Below are 21550 nucleotides of genomic sequence, written 5' to 3' on the forward strand. Positions count from 1 at the left end.
CTAGCCACTGTGCCACCACCACTCAGGCCAGATTTTTACTATTTCTTTATGACTCAGTCTTAGAAGGTTGTATGTTTCTAGGAATTTATTCATTTCTTCTAGGTTGCCCAGTTTGTTGTTATGTAATTGTTTATAGTATTCTCTTATGATCCTTAGTATTTCTGTGGTATCAGTTATAATGCCTCCTTTTTTATTTTTATTTTTAATTTTGTTTCTATTTTAATGGCAAAATGGTGGACAGTTTCACATTTGCTTTCCCTTGAGTTTAATTTGTTTAAAAAAGTCTTGTAATTTTTTCCAGTTATAATATATATTTTTCTAAGCAGCTTAATCTGATACTCAGAAGAAGAAACAGAGAATGATCTAAGGATGCTTCTGAGAATTTTTCTTCTACATAAAAATAATTAAGACACTCACCTTAGATATTTTTAAAGTTTTAAAGACAGTATTAATTTTTGTTTGGTTGCCTTTAATCATTTTACTTACATCCTTTTAAAATTTATTTTTAGAAAGTATAAAACCTAATGCTCAAGTCGTTTTTGAAATGGTCTATGCAAGATCAAATTTAGTCAGTGGTTTTTAACTGTATGGAGTTTACTATAACTGAAAATACTGTCTTGTTAAATTCATCATGTTTGGTTTTTAATTAACTACTTCATTTCTACCTTCTGTTTGTATAGAGAGAAGTGTATATAATTGCAAGATCTCAGTCCTTTATAATGCAAGTGGTGACATAAAATTGTCAAACAGTTCTCATACACATCTAACAAATTATTCTTGGGCTTGTTCAGCGTTGTTGATTTTGGCAATGGAAGACTATTAATTTTATATTTTTACACTTTTGTATACTGTATCTCTTCGTTTTTGATTTGTCACTTGTTAGGTTTAACTTCAGGATAACTTTTAGCCCACTTGATAGGTTGTTATAAAGTGTTCTCTCTTTACCCCCTCTTAAAATGTAAACATAAATGCAAAAACTGTCTAAAGAATATAGATTTTATAAAATTTTGTATCTTTAGATTATTATAGTTTTGAGATTTATTGAACATTAAGAGTAAAGAAGAAAATTCTTAACAATGGTAATGAAATTATGAAGACACCTGATAAGGAAAGCTAGGTTTGGGGTCACTATTTCTTGTTTATATAGTCTGAAAGTTAAATGAATGATAAATAATACTTTAATAATGCTTTATTGTTTACAAAGCATTCAGATGCATTAACCTTATTATTTTGCACATTTTAGAGATTAGGAAGTGGCTGAGTTGAGACCAAAACTCCTCTTTGTAATTGAAATTCTGTATCATTTTTCTTACATTATGTCACCTCTTTACCAAAACACATTTCTACCTTTAAAATATACCAAGGTTAAAAGACAAATATTCTTGGGTGGCTTACTACTAGTTTCTTTTAAAGATAGTCTTTCCTTATCACTGGTAGGGCCATGGTAGAATGTGATTTATTTTACTAGAACACATTTCTCATGTTGTACAACACGATGCTGCGGTCTGTAGTTATGGTCACAGTGGTTACTCCGATAAATGTTTTTCTCTTGCGAAATTATAGGATAAAAACCTGGTCTCCAGAGTTGTCCACAACAGGTCAGAATACGAGTATAATAGTTATATCTTCAGTGAAAGTCACCTAAAGAAACACTCTCTCAACCTTTTCCGCCAATCTACTTGGATGGACAAAGGAGTACCCAGAGTCGCCATTTTCTTTTTTTATTATTTTATTTATTTATTTATTTATTTTATTTATTCATTTTTAGAGATGAGAGAGAGAGGGAGAGAAAGAGACAGAGAAGAGAGAGACAGAGAGAGAGAAAGAGGGAGGAGCTGGAAGCATCAACTCCCATATGTGCCTTGACCAGGCAAGCCCAGGGTTTCGAACCGGCGACCTCAGCATTTCCAGGTCGACACTTTATCCACTGCGCCACCACAGATCAGGCATGAGTAGCCATTTTCAAGATGTTCTTGAAGTCTTTTTTTATATGCCTGAGCCACATTTAACAATAGTTTGCCATTGCACTAAATGGGCCATCCTGTGCCCTGTTTGTTTTGGGGCTCTTTTACCTTATGTTCTACACACTCCTTGTGATTTGAGAAGGACTGAAATATTGGTAAGTTTTAGTCTAGAGATATTGGACATTAATTTAGACTAAAGTTATAATACTGTGTACATTGGTTGTCATTGTTTTTGCATAGCTAGCTAGAGTAGTTCAGATGATTTAAAATAAAGAATGTTAGATGATTCTAGTGGCAGGTGATGAAAGTCAATGTAATTTTTTTATTTGGGACTGTAAGAAGCAGTCCAGTTACACAAAGCTGATGAATGCTTCATTAATCAGAATGGAAGGGGGCCCTACCTGAGGGCTTTGACTAAGGGACTGAAAGATTTTGAAGCTGTGGAGGAAGAAAGCACAATTAACATTATAACAATATGTTTCAAATGAGGAAGGGTAAGAAGAGACACTGAGGTCACTTGTTTGAGACAATGACTTATTGAAGTGGAAGAAATTAGTTTTTGTGATAAGTAGTTTATATAAGAATGATAGTGAATTAATATTGATAATCATAAATTGGTGTTTTGCTGACGTAATGCTTGTTCCTGATTCCATCGCACATGATCATTTCTCATAATTAATGTTGACAGTTGTTTTTTCTTTGGCAGCCGTTTGAATGAAAGGCGTTTCCTTCTGGGTGACTTTTGTTTCTGAGACATATATATACACACACACACACACACACACACACACACACTTTTCTGCCTGTCTATTCCAGGATGGTGGACAATTTCCTTATGATTAGAGCTATGAAAAATTAGAGATTAGGTATAAAGATTTCAATCATATAACATGCCCAGTGGGAAATAGTTGCTACTTCATTTATCAGCAAGAAAAATAAGACAGGATGACACTATGTTAGAATGTGTTAATTGGATATGAACTCAGTGTAGGTCTTAATTCAATATTCATTACCATCAAAGTGTGAAAGTGTGTTTGTGTATATGAGAGACAGAAGACTTTTTAAAAAATTATTTTGCAAAACCCTGGGCTTGCCTGGTCAAGGCACATATGGGAGTTGATGCTTCCAGCTCCTCCCCCCCTTCTCTCTCTCTGTCTCTCTCTCTCTCTCTGTCTGTCTCTCCCTCTCCTCTCTAAAATGAATAAATAAAAATAAATAAAAAATTAAAAAAAAAAATTATTTTGCAGAACAAGGCAGAGGGAAACTACTGGCATTAGCTATAAATTGTAAGTTGAAAGTTTTGAAAAAGGCTTATAAAACAGAATCCTGGTGATGCCGCATATCCTGTTGCGTGAATTCAGTGTTGGGGATCATGTCATCCACTTCTGAATGAATTGCTTTTGCTGTTAAAGCTACTTTTCATTGAATTTAAATCTTACAGGGTTATCATTTTACTTTCTCTTTTATTCTGCAACTAAATGATTTTGCCAAACAAACTGGATTTTTTAAGTTAATGCTGTTGTAACAGTTTTAAGTTATTGTTTCTGGTAAGCCAAGAAAAAGGAAGTCTCTCCTCTCCCGGCTCCAGGATGGGATTGTTGTAGATGTCTGGGTCCTGTGTATGGTACTCTGGATTGGACTCTTAGTGTGAGACAGAGCAGTTCACTGAGGGCAGAGCACCTGTGCTTACGGTCTAGCTCATATTTTCAAGCTTGACAGTAAAATAGTCTTTAATATACTGGTGCTCTAGAATTTTAGTCAGAGGTCTGTTGCAAAATATAAAGTATGATCTGGGAATCCAAGGTATAGATGGTATAGAGAAATGGGAAGTTTATGTCTGGAGTCAGCATAATCCTCTGGGGCTTCTTATATAATTCTCATCTAACACACTTTCTACTTAGTATTTTTTCTTATTTATCATGTTATTTAAGTTATCTTTGTAGTGGTTTTCAAATTGAAAACAAACATAAACTTGTATCTTTTTCCCATCTGCGTAACTCACCAAGAATTCAACTCTGAGATTTTAACTTGTACTTTTTTGTCTATAAGTGTACAGTTTTATGAATAATTATAAAGTAGTATCTCTGTAACCATGACCAAGGTCAAGATCACAGAGGAATGCAGCACCCCAGAAGAAGCACCCCCCTTTTAGTGGCTACTTCTCATTACAAATACCTCTCCCAGCAGGTGTAGCCACTAATCTGACTTTTATGGTAATCACTTTCTTGTTTTCCTTTGTAATATTTTCACTGCTGAATTCATCCCTAAGCAAAGCAATTGTTCTTGGTTTTGCTCTTTATATAAATATATGTGTGTTCTATTAATTTTTTAATGGAATATGACAGTTTTAAAAAGTCCTCTAGGAAATGAGTACTCTATGTTAAAGCAAGCGAGTCTGTGTGCGTGCCTGTACACGCTTTGGCCCTGTTACTCCCCCTTCGCTGCTTGGTTAGGGTCAGTACAGTTCTGCTACATTTTAATTAAACATTAGATACAGTAACGAATAAGTTGTCGTTACATTTTTATCTGATGTATTGGTCCTGTATTCTTTTTATAATTGAACTGAAGTTTTGAGTGTTAGAGAATTGTCAGCATTTAGTGGAGAGCATGTGGAAGTGCTCCGGGGTCTGTATCCTCATGCTGGCACGGGCAGCCAGGACATCCTTTTTACAGTTAGAAAGAAATCATGTGCTGAGTGCCTGGTGTCAAAGTTCAATCATTCAATGTCATCTCATTTTCAGAACTCTAGATAGGAAGATTTTAATGTAGAAATATTTTAATAGACTTTAGGAAATTTAATATCTTGCAGAGTAAGGACATTTTTTAAAAAGTTACAGGCTGTATGTAAATACCTAATTTAGGGATGAAGATTTTTAGCCTTACCTTGTTCCCATTAATAATGCTAGAAGTTTCTCTTAATAGTATTAGATGTGCCCTGGCCGGTTGGCTCAGTGGTAGAGCGTCGGCCTAGCGTGCGGAGGACCCGGGTTCGATTCCCGGCCAGGGCACATAGGAGAAGCGCCCATTTGCTTCTCCACCCCTCCGCCGCGCTTTCCTCTCTGTCTCTCTCTTCCCCTCCCGCAGCCAAGGCTCCATTGGAGCAAAGATGGCCCGGGCGCTGGGCATGGCTCCGTGGCCTCTGCCTCAGGCGCTAGAGTGGCTCTGGTCGCAATATGGCGACGCCCAGGATGGGCAGAGCATCGCCCCCTGGTGGGCGTGCCGGGTGGATCCCGGTCGGGCGCATGCGGGAGTCTGTCTGACTGTCTCTCCCTGTTTCCAGCTTCAGAAAAATGAAAAAAAAAAAAAAATAGTATTAGATGCCAGACTTGTGACCTCCTTGTCCTTGGTTTGGAAACGGCCTCGTGCTGTTTATAGTTGTATAACTTCAGCACAAGTGGTTTCTATAGCTACTGTCCAGGACCAGATGCAGAACAGTGGGAAGCTCTGATAAGGGGAGCAGGATTTTTAAACAAAAGCCGGACATGGGTAATTACCCTGAAGCTGAACTGAGGCCCGTTACACGCGGCACTGTCATTTATGTTTCATTCTGCTCTCTGCTGATTACAGGAAGGAAAGCCTGCCCACTGAGTTTCTCTTCCATCTCTTTGCCTTCTTCCTCTCACCTTATTTAAGAATGTATAGCAGAGCATTAATGTTCATGAATCCAAAAGTCTTTCTTGACAAAGTCAGAGACGAGCGTCGTCAGTTTGGTGGCTTTTGCTGGGATGACAGCACTGCTGGTTTTCACTTATCAGAGAATAAGTTTCTTAAGCCATTTGTATTCAAGTGTTTGCAGTGAAACTGCTGTTTTGTATAAACTACTGTCACTTTGAGAGTATAAATGACTTAAGGTTAATACTGGTGAGGTAGAGGAAATCATTATCTCATTATCAGGAACTGTCAGTAAGTAACAGGACGACTTAAACCTGACCTATCATTGAAATAGAAGCCATTTGGTGTTCCTCCGAATGGTTTTCAACTTCATCCCCAAAGTGACACCAGTGACACCTTTCTGGGGAAATCTCTTGTTTTTAAACAGGAATTTTATAGACTGATGATTATCCTTAGATATTTTCACCAGAGTTTGGGGGATTCTGTAAAAGTAACTTGCGGCAGTAAAGGAACACTATGGGAGGGCATCTGGGCTTTAGTCATTGTGGGCGGGGCTGGTGTGAGAATCGAGGCCACAGAGTTCAAGGGGGGGCAGTTTGTAGCAGAGAGTGGGAGGGTGGGCACGAGGAAGTTGAAGGAATTCACACCTGATGACTCCTCTTTTCTCTGTAAAGGAGTTGTAAGTTTTTGCTGGGAGTGAATAAATGGATATTAATTAACATAAGGTTGTGAGGATGGGTGAAATTTTGGAAAAGATGCCATGAAAAATGAGAAAGAAAACTGTCTTTAATAATTTTTACGTTTATGTATTTTTCTGTATTTTTGTATGTTTTCTTTCCCTGACTTGATTGCATGTTCCCCAAGGGAAAAACCGTGGCTTTCATCGCTCGGCATGTGTCCGTGAAACCATTTGTGTTCGGTGTTGAGGCTAAATGGACTCATAGGCATGGTCTTTATCCTGAGAGAACTTACACAATGGGAGAAATGGTTGCCCTACTCATTTCGACTTAATGTGCTTGGCGTGGTAATGATGTGTGCAAGGTACTATGTAGACTCCAGAGAGCACCTGCTTGAGGTGATGGTGCTCGAGTCCGGAGAGGAAGCCAACAGTTCAGCGAAGGTGCCGAGACTGAGAGGGCTGTGGGCATTCAGGGAACCCTAGGCATTGTAACATGAGTGAGATACCGTGTATTTGGGGCAGGAATGGTAGGAGATGCAGTGGAGAATCAAAAGAATTCCTGGTGCTGAAGGTCTTCACATAGCAGAGAGTTCTAGGTTAATCCTGTTGGTGATGGCAAGGCCACGAGGAGGTCAGGAGAGTGGCGGAAGTTGTCGAAGGTCACCGATGCTTGAATATGCAGCAGGTTTGAGTTGGGAAAGACAGCCTGCGATACCAGAGCCGAGGCCCCTGGGATGGTGAGCAGAGATGCTGAGGCTGTAAACTAAGGAAGGCAGGACTGGAGATGGTAGAGGAGATGCTGGAACTGAGGGTTCTGCGGAGGCAGACAGGGCAGGATTTGGTGACTAATTAGATAGTTGGGTGAGGGACTGGAGTTAAGGTTAAATTTCAGAAATCTGGCGTGGGGTAGCTGAGTGGATGGTAGTTTTACATATACTTTTACCCACCTGCCCCAGAAGGAGACGGTGCAGTGCTGCCTTCCTTGGCTACTGCTGTGGCCTTCCGCCTGGTTTCCCTGCATCTGCCGTGTCTCCTGTCATCCTGTTTCTATACAGTGGCCACAGCAGCTTTGAGAATGTAAATAAGTAATGGAACTCGTCTGCTTAACAGTCATCAATGACTTTCTGTGGAAGTTAGAATTAAACCACAAATCATTCAGATAACCTGTGAAGCTAACCCATCTCCTGGCCCTCTCCGATTCCCCTGTGCCTCTCCCTGGTATTCACCACGCCTGTGCCAATCAGGCCCTCTCCCCGATTCCCCTGTGCCACTCTCCCTGGTATTCACCATGCCTGCACCAGTCAGGCCCTCTCCCCGATTCCCCTGTGCCACTCTCCCTGGTATTCACCATGCCTGCGCCAATCAGGCCCTCTCTCTGATTCCCCTGTGCCTCTCTCCCTGGTATTCACCACGCCTGCACCAGTCAGGCCCTCTCCCCGATTCCCCTGTGCCACTCTCCCTGGTATTCACCACGCCTGCGCCAATCAGGCCCTCTCCCCGATTCCCCTGTCACACTCTCCCTGGTATTCACCACGCCTGTGCCAGTCAGGCCCTCTCCCCGATTCCCCTGTGTCTCTCCCTGGTATTCACCACACCTGCGCCAATCAGGCCCTCTCCCCGATTCCCCTGTGTCTCTCCCTGGTATTCACCACACCTGCGCCAATCAGACCCTCTCCCTGATTCCCCTGTGCCACTCTCCCTGGTATTCACCACGCCTGCGCCAGTCAGGCCCTCTCCCCAATTCCCCTGTGCCACTCTCCCTGGTATTCACCACGCCTGCGCCAGTCAGGCCCTCTCCCCGATTCCCCTGTGCCACTCTCCCTGGTATTCACCACGCCTGCGCCAGTCAGGCCCTCTCCCCGATTCCCCTGTGCCACTCTCCCTGGTATTCACCACGCCTGCGCCAGTCAGGCCCTCTCCCCTATTCCCCTGTGCCACTCTCCCTGGTATTCACCACACCTGCGCCAGTCAGGCCCTCTCCCTGATTCCCCTGTGTCTCTCCCTGGTATTCACCACGCCTGCGCCAGTCAGGCCCTCTCCCCGATTCCCCTGTGCCACTCTCCCTGGTATTCACCACGCCTGCGCCAGTCAGGCCCTCTCCCCGATTCCCCTGTGTCTCTCTCCCTGGTATTCACCACGCCTGTGCCAGTCAGGCCCTCTCTCCGATTCCCCTGTGCCTCTCTCCCTGGTATTCACCACGCCTGTGCCAGTCAGGCCCTCTCCCTGATTCCCCTGTGCCACTCTCCCTGGTATTCACCACGCCTGCGCCAGTCAGGACCTCTCCCTGATTCCCCTGTGCCACTCTCCCTGGTATTCACCACGCCTGCGCCAGTCAGGCCCTCTCTCTGATTCCCCTGTGCCTCTCTCCCTGGTATTCACCACGCCTGTGCCAGTCAGGCCCTCTCCCTGATTCCCCTGTGCCACTCTCCCTGGTATTCACCACGCCTGCGCCAGTCAGGCCCTCTCCCCGATTCCCCTGTGCCACTCTCCCTGGTATTCACCACGCCTGCGCCAGTCAGGCCCTCTCCCCGATTCCCCTGTGTCTCTCCCTGGTATTCACCACGCCTGCGCCAGTCAGGCCCTCTCCCCGATTCCCCTGTGCCACTCTCCCTGGTATTCACCACACCTGCGTCAGTCAGGCCCTCTCCCCGATTCCCCTGTGTCTCTCTCCCTGGTATTCACCACGCCTGCGCCAGTCAGGCCCTCTCTCTGATTCCCCTGTGCCACTCTCCCTGGTATTCACCACGCCTGCGCCGGTCAAGCCCTCTCCCCGATTCCCCTGTGCCTCTCTCCCTGATATTCACCACATCTGCGCCAGTCAGGCCCTCTCCCTGATTAGTAGAATAGTAACTGTTCATTGATTACTTTGGGCCTTTACAGAATAAAAGAAAAGAGATAAAATTTAACAGCATTTAAATGATCCATTTGAAGGAAGAATAGAAACATAGTTAAAGCTAGCTAAAAGTTTTCTGTTTGAAAATTTACTGAATTTTATTTTCTTGACGTCACTTCTGAAAAATCAGTGTGTTCTAGTCCCATGGTGCCTAAGCCTCATCTGTCATGAGAAGCAAACCAAAAAAGTAGCTAACTCCATACTGTGGAAAATCATAGCACCTCTGCTCTATTTAAGGAGGAGATGATAACAAAGAATGGCAAATTTCTGGGAGAAGGCAGGAATGAGAATGTACCCAAGTGCAGTTCTCAGTGAAGTCGTCTTGAGTAATTTCTATTGCTCTGTTTGTGAAACACTCATGGTATATGCTTCTCATGGTATAGCCCGGAGTGTCATTAGTTCCATTTACAGTATCAGTTTCAGGTACTGCAGATTACATAGTTTTGTGTATTTCTTGAGAATTTGTTTCCCTTTAGATTATTAAATGATAAATGGCTGAAGGGTTTTCCTTTTAATATCTTCTTTGGGTTTTTGTGATGCTCTATTTCGAGGTAGGGGTTAAGGTCATTAATGTACTCTTTCTGTAATTCTAGGTTGGACAGAGATGACAGTTATCCCCTTTAGAGTCACCAAGGTGAATATGTATTTGTATATTTCCACATCATTCTTTAAAGAATGAAATGGTGTGAATAAATGCTGATTCCTTCTAAAGAAGAATAGCCATCCTGATCATATTGGTGCTCTGTGACTCTAGATGTTTACAGTAGTCAGGACTCAAAACAGCGAGGGAAAGAGCACTCACTTCTCACTGTCAGATGTATTGGTCAGCTCTGTTTTAAACCAACCCTATCCTTACCAGGAAATACTATAAAGAAGAATTTATCTGCTTCCGCCAGCAGAGGGCAGTGTACACATACAAGTACATTACTATTTGTAAGGCTTCCTTTGGTTTCTTTGGCAAGTGTGTTAAAATTCCTCGAGTGGTTTATGTTTAGAATTAGCTGTACTGATAGGACAGGAAATTGGCTGGGTGGGACAGTGGTTAAAGGGGTTTTGTCTAAAAGTTTAGATCTGAAATACATGCTACCATAATGTTGCTGTTCAGTGAGGAATGTCCTCTAAATGTCAAAGTCCATTTTGAACGACTCACTAATCTACCATGTGGGAGGTTAAATCTTGAACCATTGTTTTGATGTAATTTTTACTGTGAAGAAAAAAGGAAGGAAGAAAGAAAGTAAAAGAGAAAATGTGTGATGGGAAAAGCTTGAGCTAGTGCCACTTACTAGCTGCGTGACCTGTGGAAGATTATTTAAAATTCTTCAGTCTTCCTTTCCTTATCTGTAAAATGTAGATAATAATCTGTTGTAAAAAGATGCAGAAAATTTAATAATGGGTTTACATAAAACACATATTTGTAAATGTATATTAGTTGCTTTCTTGAATGAGGACTTTTCTATTTCTTGTCATATTGACAGTTGCTGTTTGTCTTATGTGGTTCAGTGACAGGTCGGAAAGTGTATATTTTCATTATAAAGCTGTTTGTAGCTAGCACAGACTTTCATACCGAAACTCTTAATTTCTGGTTATAAAAGATAATAACAACAGACAGTGTAATCAACAAACTTAATATTGTATCCATATCTCTTTAACTGCTATGTGCTCCAAAATTTAACCAGTAGTTATGAAATTTGGGAAAGCTGGTCTGTAATCTTTTAATGCCATCGTTTTCTTTCTTGGCATTTCCTAATTCTTTATGTGTTTTTATTTCCCATGAGGTATTTCTTGCTTACTTGCTTAACAATTGGTAGAACTCTAGGTCTGTGACACACACAACCACCGGTAGACAGATTTGGAAGTGTTAGGAAAACCAGAAGTCCAACCTGGGACTAGGACCAGCTTGAGTTAATGAGGGACGTCAAGGGTTGTGTTGCTTGAGGATACTCTTGTCCTTTAAGTAAGCACTTTGGCCTTCGAGATACTGAGTTGAAAAAGAAATCTGTAGATATTCTCACTTGAGATGGGCAGGGAATGCAAATAGAGAAGAGGCATGAAAAGGTGGTGAAAAATATGTAGAGTTGAATATCATCATCTCAAGTGGGAGTCCTGGGACACTAAACTAAAGATAGGATGAAAGAAAAGAGAATAAAAAGTTTGCCATTTTCTTCTGCATTGAGGTAACTAATAAATTCTGAATGTTGAAAATAGTGTATTTCATATGGACCAGGGTATATTTGAAATGTGTATTGTTCATAGGTATATGATATCGCTATGTATGGTATATATGTGATAATATGTTAGACCGTGGATGTACTGAATGTTTCATGTGGAACATTTTCTGATCCATGACTTTGCCACTCAGTGAAAATGCTGGCCACAGTGCCTGGACGGTCGGGCTTACCCTGAAGCGGGACTTACGTTGTAGGTACTAGAATGGCTCTTGCCAGATCCCTGGCTGCGTACACAAGGGATTTGGGCTTTTTGGTGTTCCTGGAGTTTTTGTTAAGTCTTATTTCACAATCGGGTCAATCAGTCTTATAAGAAGAAGCATTTCGGCAGAGGACACAAATACATACCTCATGTGTATGTATTTCCACTGCTCTCTGGAAGGTACAGAAAAGAGGGTTCTTTCCCCAGAGGTTGCATTTCTGAGGTTGATAGTCTTTCCAACTTTCCCAGTAGTGCATTTTTTCTCTGCTCCTGGATCCTGGTAGAAATCAACCCATGGTCTGTGAGGAGCTTATTCTGCTTTTACTTTATTCTGAGGGAATCTTGAGGTCTATGTTTTCTAGACAGTCATTAATTAGTGTAAGTTTTTCCTATTTATATCCTTCCGGTCAAAGATAAGCTGTTTCGTTAAGTTCTTTATTTGGTCCAAGGTGAAGCCTGTCTTCCCTTGTGCTTCCGCTTTTGTCTCCTGCACCCTCCAGTGAGCTGCACGGGGGGGGGGGGGGGGGGGGGGGGGGGGGGGGGGGGAGGGGGAGGGGGGGGGAGGGGGGGGCGGGCGGCCCGCGAGGCACGCATGCGCATGCGTCCGAGTCCGAGTCAGTCGCAGCCTGGCCTCGGCTGTCTCATCGTGCCTCTGCCTTCTGAGCCTGCACCTCGAGCCGTGCGCTCTGTCCCATCTTGTCCTCCTCACCACTGCAGCTCCGGGATGGCCCCTGAAGCGGTCCGCAGTACGTTTCCAGCAGAGGTGATTTCGTATGGCCTTGGGGAGTCACAGGCCGGAGAGGACAGAGGGCAAAGCTGGGAAGGACCTTATTGCTGATCCCTCCTGTGCAGGAGAGGAAAGTGAGAGGACACTCAGCAAGCTGATGTGTGGCTGAACTGCCCCCCAAACATCAAGGGAAAGCCTCAGAATTGGGGAAAGCTTAAACCCGTGTGGATTTTAGCCAGAAATGCTGCTGGCATATTAGGTTTACATTTAATAAGTTGAGTTTGGTCTCTGTATGAAGAATAGACTGGAGAGGGAGCCACTGAAGACAAGGCAGCTGGCCGTTTGGGGGAAAAGCAAGGAGACATGGGGAGGTTTAGACTGCATAGCTGGACACGCCGTGAAGAGAAGTGGACTGCATACTCAGGGTGCAGTCTTGGGGTTGAAGACTAAATATGAGAAGAAAAGGGATGGGGATTTGACCCAGGTTTCAGATCTTGAAGAAGAGGTGGAGAATGAGGGAGAGAGCTGTGAGGAGAAGTAGCAGGAGACATATCACCTCTTAAACTGAACTTGTAAATATAGGATAACCAAGTAGAGACATTGCTTCCAGGGTTAAGCCAGTGTAGTTCAGGAAGTAGACACATTTTCTAGTGGTCCTATTTGACGTAAGGACAGACTTTAGAATACCTGGAGAAGTAGAGGATGGCGCGACCCTCCGGTCACTTGATGAAAGTTGAAATGCAGAAGCCGAGGCTGAACGCAGGAACCCTGTTCTTTGTTGCCGCTGTCCCAGGCACAGTCCTGAGACTCAGAGCAGAATTGAATCCCCCTCTGAAGTCGACTGTACTCCAGGGCTCATGGTATCCCTCAGGCATGCCTAGGACACACACATCTCCTCCTGGTATGAAAAGTCTGAGTCACTGAAATGTGTCTTCTTAGGTACTAGAACTAAGTTAATTGTACTTCTGATCCACTTGGTTCCTTTCTGGGTAATCCTTAGTCCCATCACCTGTTCATTCCCAGAGATACTGCTCCTTCTTGAGTTGGGGGAAAGTTAGTTCTTTTGGAGAAACCCTCACTATCTTGTAGTTAACAGCGCAGTCCCTGGGGTCAGATATACCTGAGTTGTAGCTCTGTCCTTTACCAGCGGTGTTACATTGGGCCTGCACTCTTACGGAATAATCCCTCACCTGTACATAGTGATAATAGTGCACTGGTCTCTGAGAGCTGGTTTGTTTGTGTGAGGTAGTGCATATAAAGCATTTACTATAGTTTTTGGTTCATAATAAATACCCAGTAAATCCTGCTTTTCTTTTGATATTCTTTAATTATGTACCTACAAGCTGACCTTTATCTTTTGGGGATTATATAGACTGAAGTTAGGAACCATTGGCATGTTTTTTGGTACTGTAATATACCTAGTGCTATAAAATTTAAGTAGCTACTTTTCTTTTTAAATCAGAAAATCTGGACATGTTTAATAATTTGGTTTTTGTGTGATTTGTTTTTAAAATTCTATGGCAAATAGTTTTTTAATAAATCAGCCAATGTAATCTTATTGCGGCTATCCCTGGGCTTTTATTAATGTTAGATGTGAGGGAAAGGGTTAAGATATGTATCTTGTGCAGGAATAAGAAAAAGTATAAAGATATTTTTAGTATTGTTATATTCCAGATATGTTTGTAGATACCATTTTGACACTGAAACCAAGCCAAAAATTGGGCTTCTTATTTTCTAATTGTGTCTCCATACCTATTCTCAAAATCACATTAGCCACATGTAATTGAATATAAATTTAGAGAAGTACATGGGAAATGAGATTTTATTTCTAATTAGATTTTTTTCATGGTTTGAGATGGCAAGTGAAATTGAATGAGATGTTTCAGGATTTTTCTTGCAGTCTTCTTCTAAGCTGGAAACTCTGACATACTCATCCAGATTGATATTGCAACGTCCAAATGTCAGTCTGAGCACTAGTCCTTATCTGTCTCTGAGGGCTAGCAGTGGAGAAGTCACTTGTTTAGCTTGTATCTTCATTTTCTGTTTTGACTTTAAGTTGCGAGGTATCATTTATTTTGTTAACAATATAGATGTACCCCCCACACAGTTTGATTTATCTGTGTGACATTATGCAAATGCAATGGTTAGCTGTTATATACCTTTGGAGTAGAAGCTTCCTTGTTAGGTAATTCTTCTAGTGATAGAAGATTTCAGTTTGTGCTGAACTAGGAATCAGAAGATGCACGTGGTCATCTCAGCTCGTGTCGCTTGGATGCTTCTCTCCTTCCTCCCTGGGCCTCTGTTTTCTCAGGACAAGTGTTTGTCTTCTCTGTACGGAGGATTGTGTGGATCAAATGAGGTGAGGTATTGATCGATGAAAACACTTTGGGTATACAAACAAGATACAGATATAAAGTAATGATCTATTTCTAGTCCAGAGAATAAAAAGCAATAGAAAAGCGAATATGCACCAGAGAGTGAGCTTTTGCTTCAAGTAAGTGACTGCTCTAGTTGCGAGCTAACTAAAGAAATTAACTGAAACATCTTTCTTTTCTGTATTTTACAACCAACCAGAACCGGGACCAGTATTCACATCTGCTAAGTGATCAGTCTCTGCCATACCAAGGTCATAATTCCTTCCGTGAGAAATATTTCAGTGGGATAACAAAAAGAATTGCCAAGGAAGAAAAATCTAGCCAGGAGTGAAAATTAAGATTTTGACAATGGAGAAAGAATAAGGATTTGATAGAAGAGACGTCTGGATGTGAACTTCTATGTATGATGCAGAAAACATGTACTGTTTTAAATAATTTTCTGTAACAACATAAATGCTACAAAGTAAGTGAATAATTCTTTTAAAATTAGCTTTTTTTAAATAGACTATTTTGTTGTATGTGGTCTTTTGAACCTTATTTAATTTATATTTGTACTTTCAAGTATTACGGAAATTGAAAACAGTTATATTTTTGGTAATTAATTTACAAAGGGAACTGATATTGTTGACTTTTTAAAACAGCTGTGTATTGAATATATTGTAGGCAGTTAATAATGGTTGAGGATTTATTTGTTAGGTAGATTTGTTTAAATTTGGTTTTTGATTGTAACTGATGTACATTGCCACTAATAAAGCTTACTGAGGATTCCTAAAATTGTGTAGTATGCGGTGCTTTTCAGGGGGAGTGTGATGAAGGAAACAATTTTTATTTATAAATGCTGGACAGGTAAGACATAACAGCGATCATGGTGACGATGAGAAAGGCTAGGACCTGACGACCTAAAAAGCTTCCAGCCTCATTGAGGCCTGCCCGCATCTGAGGCTGGTCTGTACCTTGGATTTGCTCCTGCATTCCTAAACCTTGACTGTCGGTCAAGTTAACTACCCACAATTTTTGGTTTAGAAAGTAACTGATAGTTAAAAGCGGTAACAACAGCACAAATCCTTGATGGTTTCCTAATGGTATTAAGCCTAATCAGAGCTCTTTGAAATAGAAGCTATATTTTTCTTGAAGGAGAAACTTTGCTGAGTCCACATTGTGTCCACCATGAAAATACCTCGTTTGAAAACCACTACACCCATTTACTGCAGGATGCCGATGCCTTTCCTGCTCTCGGCGGTCAGCTGTCCCTCAGCAGGCGGCCGTAAACGAGTCTTCTCCCTCTAACCAGAGCCTGTTTTTGTTGATGTTACTGTTACTGTTTCATTGTTACTGCTGACTTTTATTGACTTACAACTTGAACGTGCATGGGTTCAGGCCTCCAAGGGCGGTGCTGCCGCGCAGAGCGGGGCGGGCGGGCTGCGTAGTTCTCCGCCCGGTCCTGTGCCGCAGCCCTGATTCGCAGCACGTCGCAGACGTGCCCCTGAATGTTTTGTTGGGGGTTCTGGATGTGATTTGTGGTACACTGGGGAAAATCTAAATGTATTCAGGGAGGGTTTGTTTTCAGTGTTTCTGTTATAGACCATCTCGTTTAAACATTTTTTAAGGTTTATATAGGAGGCGGGTTTGAGCTGACTACATTTGAAAGGAGAGATTTTAGTCATACCATTTTTCAGTTGTCACAAAAATTAGTCTAAGCGGTTCTGGAAACGTTGCCACATTCATTTTAGTCCCCCTTTCCTTAAAAATTACCCACCGTTTAAAAACATTTTAAATTATCTCTTATTCCCACTAATTGGGGTCTTCTAATCTTTGATTCTTCATTATTGTGAGGCTTATTTTTATGTTTATCATGAAGCCGGGTCTCCAATCCCTGAAATGTTACCAGGTTCGGATTGTGACTTTGGATAATCTTTTTAAAGTTGGTGCTTGCCAGTTTTGATTTTAGAGTAGAGGCCTCAAGTTCTCGTCTTTAAAAACGGACTGTATTTTCTGGCTTCGGGATGTGACTTTCTGCATCAAGCACAGCAGACCGTTTCCGGGATTGCTTTAGTCCGTGTGTGCTCTTCATGCACTTACTAGAAATATCACTCAGTGAAATTTTGGGTAGTTCTTGGAGTCTGAATTTACAGTATAATCTGTGAGTGAGCCCTAGGTGGTCTGTGGGCTGGTCTATTTAATGTTTATAATATGACAGAATCTATCATTTTCTTTCTGGCATATATTAAATATCCATAAAATACAGTCGGTTACCTTGGTTGTGTTTCATCAGAGGCGGCCTCCTTCTTACCCGTCCTGGTGGGGATTTTTTGCTGTGATAGCTGGGAGGGAATAGTGGAGTAGGTGGTCTTTGGTGTGTTTAGCCAGAGTGGCCAGCAGATTTTTAAAGTCTAAAGTCTGCTACATACAAATTTCTCAGCCACTTCCTGCCCTGAGTGACCCACGTTTGGGCCAGCTCACCACTAACTTCCTTATGAGTAATTCTTTAAATACAAAGATTGAGCAATAAAACATTTTCAAACTGTTTAAACTCTGGGAGGTAAGTCAGTGTTACCACTATATCCTTGCAGAGAAAACTCACTTAAAACTTGAGACTCCCTGCATGTTAAGGCAGAACGGTATTACAACTTAGGAGAACCTTATTTCAAGTTTGGTACAGGAAGTAGAGTTTGCATTAACATACCAGATGCATTGTCGTGAATGTGTTTATATTATTGGATGAAAAATGTGCCTTAAAAGTTTCAGACATAGAAACAGCTTTTGAGGTAATATGTTTTATACTCTTATTATAATTAAATTAAAGAAGCAGGGATTTGACTGTTTTTTAACATCAGGAAATTAGATGTTAAGGTTGTGTTATCTAGATGCCAATATAAGCAAATCCAGCTCTTAAAGGCCTGAGTCGTTTGGGTTAGAAAAACTGCTGACATCTTATGCTGGAAGTATTATCGCATATTACTTTTCCAAAGAGATATGGAATAAAACAATGTTTATGTATTGAAAATTGAAGGTGACAGTTTTTGGGAGGGAAATGTCTTTCTTCACCACCATTTTAATAAGACCCCTTTGAAAAAACAATGGAACTAAGCTGACATTAATGGTTTGGATAGAAGGAAAAAAATCCCTTGTTGACAAAGCAGGGCGTAAAGAAACAAACTTATTAATGGCGCATAGGAGTAGAAATGGACATGGGTGTTGGCTGAGAAAATTGATGACCTTATTGTTGATTTTCCTGTTTGACCAAGAGGGAATATTATACCAGAATTAAGGACCTTGGCTCTTTTTACAAGAGCATGGTTTTGCTCCATTACAAAGTTATTTAGAAAACTAAACACTTATAATTATCTTTTTTTCTTAGAAGGATTGTATTCATAGTATAAGCGAAAGTCTACTTTCATTTCCAACTCACCCACTCCCATTATTCTCAGATATTTATCAAGTAATGTGGTTTGTAATCCAAACAAACAACAAAAAAAGTGCCTTAATCCAGAACATACATATGGACACAATAACACTAGACTGATGATGTTTGTGCTTCACTAAAACATTGGGATCTTCTCTAAAACAGCGTGGTTTGAGAACATAAGGTCTAGAGTGTAAAGAATTGTAATGGAATGATAAACAGATCTGTGATTCTATCTAGCCATAGAATCATAGAGGCAGCACATTCCTGTCTTTCCTTTGGGGTGAAAAAGCTTACTAGGGAACCTGACCCTATTCCCTTAAGAGAGGCCTGCCTCAGGATGTTCACATGTTTCACTGTGTGGGATAAGCAAATTGACATTTAGACATAACTGAGGCCAACCTGGAATTTGGCTCTTATCCCTTCCTTCATAAGCCGTTGTAGACAGGCTCTTAGGGGGCTGGAGGCTAAATTGTCATGGCAGTCTCTTAAGAAGCCTGGGTCATGGGACAAAATGGGGCTTACTAGATGAATGTTAAGATAAGCCAGCTTCACTTTGTGTGTCTGCTAGCCCTATTCTTGAGTTATAGGGATGCATTTAGTATATTTTTGTTCTAGAATTTGAATGTTCTTACTAAGATAATCATATTGCAGTGATGCCAAACTGAATTGCCTAAAAAGGAATCTGCTTTGACCTCTCTGACTTTAAAAATCTCTCCTTTAATCAAGCTTTCCTGAGTCTCTCCGGAGGGCTTATTGGAAGAACTCTATTTTGTCTAACATCCAGCAGTGAAGATTAGCGGGGCTTAAGTGGGAAGTTAGTCAAATTAAATAAAAAAAATGGCTGAAAAGAAAATTAAAATAGAAAATGTAAATGGCACTTGAGTTGAAGGGTTATTTTTAAATTTTTATTTATTGACTTTTAGATAGGAGAGAGAGAGAGAGAGAAAGAAGTGGGAAACATCAACTCATAGTAGTTGCTTCCTATATGTGCCTTGACCAGGCAAGCCCAGGGTTTTGAACCGGCAACCTCAGCATTCCAGGTCAACTCTTTATCCACTTCGCCACCGCAGGTCAGGCTGAGTTATAGGTTTTGATGGACTGCTCAAGTATTTTATGTAACATGTTATATGTTTGTAAAATAGATTTAGATGATCAGAACTGGTATTGATGAGCTTTAGAAATCTGTACAATTTTGTTTATTTGATTATAAACTATGGATGACTGGAGGATCTCACCACAAGTCAGAGCTTCCAGCATAAACTGCAAAATCTTTTCTTTCTTTCTTTCTTTCTTTCTTTCTTTCTTTCTTTCTTTCTTTCTTTCTTTTTTTTTGCATTTTTTCACTTTCTCTACAGTTTATACTTGTTGGGAGACAGTTCTACATAGATGTCTTACTTTTCTGTCTTTCTAAGGAGGCACTTGACTCCTCCATCCTAGATGGTCTGTGGGGGATGTATGAGCACTCTTGAAAGACAGAGATACTGTCTTCACCCTACTTGCCCCTCCCCCCTCTGAAAAACGACTATCAGCAGACTGATTGGCTCTTTCCAAAACTGAGCACCTGAGTCATCCGGCCTGAAAACTGCACTGTGGAGTGGATCAGACTCAGGACAGCCAAGGTGAGAAGGGCCCAGTATGCCTCACTTGTCAGATGGACGTGGTGTATTTAAGAGTGCAGCTGGCTTAGCCCAGTGGTATCTTGGATTCACATGAAAAAGTGGCAGCTGTTGGGGGAAAATTCCACTGCCTGAAACAAAGGTACAGGCTCGGTGGTGTCTTTGATTAATAAAGATTGCATTTAGGGGGTTTAAAAATACGTTTAGGTTGCAGTTCGGAGATTCCTCTGAAGGCCTGCCACCTCTCACTGATGGATTGGCTAAATCGAAACCCAGTGGCGGTCCATGGGCCGCTGGGGCCACTGCGTCTCAGTGCCAGATACACAACTGAAAATGCATGCTGTTGGCCTGTCGTTCAGTTGTCAGAACTCAGAGCCATTCTCACAGCTCCAGCCAATAACCTGCTTGCTGAGCTTTGTTAAATTTCTACTGTCTCTTTGCTGCTAATTACCTATGGTTTTGCCTGTCACATGGAAAACTGCAGATTGGTGGATTAACAGTGGAAACATGATGGCTGCTGACAGAGCTCTCTGGGTCATTCTCTGAAGAGACAACTAGAATAAAGCAGCTGATTGAGCTGGTACCACCCAGGTGGCCGTCACTGTCGCCTGGATCCATCCCTGCCCCAGACATGATGGCACACCCACCATTCTAGACAGGATGCAAAGTAAAGGATTATGTTTCTGATGCAGAGCTACCATTTGCTGCCAGACTTGTGAGTCCTGCCAGAAGTCGACCTGGTCGCCTTGCGGTGAAGGAGACCGCGCTCCATGACGTGCCCAGCCTGCTCCTGGCAGACTGATGACTTCGGATCTTTGCCCCTACTCTCGGGGCTCTAGGCCGTGCGTCATCGCGGTTGACACTTTCTTGGGTTACAGTGTTGCTGTTCCAAGTCCGGTCAGTTGACTCCAGCCACACCGCTTTTAGCCCTTGAAACTGATCTGTGTCACGTGTTTGGCTTTCTGGACCACTGGGTAGAACAATGGTATTATATACCCTTTATTGCAAAAGCCACTCAACCATGGGCTGATATTCAAGGTATTTGATAGGCTTTCCATGCTCCATACCATCCACAGGCATCTGGAATTTCTGTGCTGGAAATTTTCTCTACATTTGTTTTTTATTTCCTCTGGCAGTCCTGTACCACGCCTTCTCAGGAAGGCTCAGTACCTTGCTCCAACATTTGCTCTGAATGGTGCAATCGTTTATCCTTTGTCAGACACCTGAGTCTTTTCATCAGTGGGGTTCAACTCAGAGACAATTGGTGACTCACAGCTGAGTCCCAAGCTGGGAATATTTTCTAAAACCACCAACAAGGCTACTGGCACAATCTGGTCCGAAAGGACTCCTCTCCCTGGTATGCTTTATCATTGATGTTGAAGCGGGGAAATCAATATTCCACCTGAATTGTCCTCTTTGATTAATTCTTTTCTTTGCATTTTCCTCTAGATCCCCCCAAGAATGTTATTTTTTTTCTATTTTATTTTAATAGTAACCACTTTTATTTTAATGGTAACCACTGGAAAACAAGTTGCGTGTGTTATTCTACTTGACCTGTTAGACATGTTCTAAGGCTGCTGGTGACGGGTTGATGCGAAGGCTCAGGAAGCGGTATGTAGGGGAGCTCCCAGGAATGCAGAACCCTGAAGGGTGACGTCCGGACTTGGGACAACAATGTAAAGCTATAGAGAATGGCAGGAGAACTTTATGCATCCCCCTACCCCCCCCAGCCCCTGCTTTCCCCACCAAGAGCTATCAGAATTTCGGTGGGAAGGCGATAGTATAGGGCTCGGTCTGACTATAACCAGCTGACATACTGGTCAGAAGGTTAGAGATGTAAGGGTCACAGCT

The 21550-nt window shown here is 41.8% G+C and overlaps 1 protein-coding gene across 3 annotated transcripts in view; it reads left to right on the forward strand.

The window, feature by feature from the left end:
• Positions 1-15435, forward strand: part of TRMT11 (tRNA methyltransferase 11 homolog) — a 52461-nt gene extending 37026 nt beyond the window's left edge. For all 3 annotated transcript variants that reach the window (XM_066247929.1, XM_066247930.1, XM_066247931.1), the window contains one exon: positions 14877-15435. In XM_066247929.1, the coding sequence (XP_066104026.1) occupies positions 14877-15008 (132 nt within the window). In that variant the 3' untranslated portion in view covers positions 15009-15435. The remainder of the gene's footprint in view (positions 1-14876) is intronic.
• The last annotated feature ends 6115 nt before the right edge of the window (positions 15436-21550 follow it).

The sequence above is a fragment of the Saccopteryx bilineata genome, chromosome 12, assembly GCF_036850765.1.
Source record: "Saccopteryx bilineata isolate mSacBil1 chromosome 12, mSacBil1_pri_phased_curated, whole genome shotgun sequence".
NCBI classification, from domain to species: domain Eukaryota; kingdom Metazoa; phylum Chordata; class Mammalia; order Chiroptera; family Emballonuridae; genus Saccopteryx; species Saccopteryx bilineata.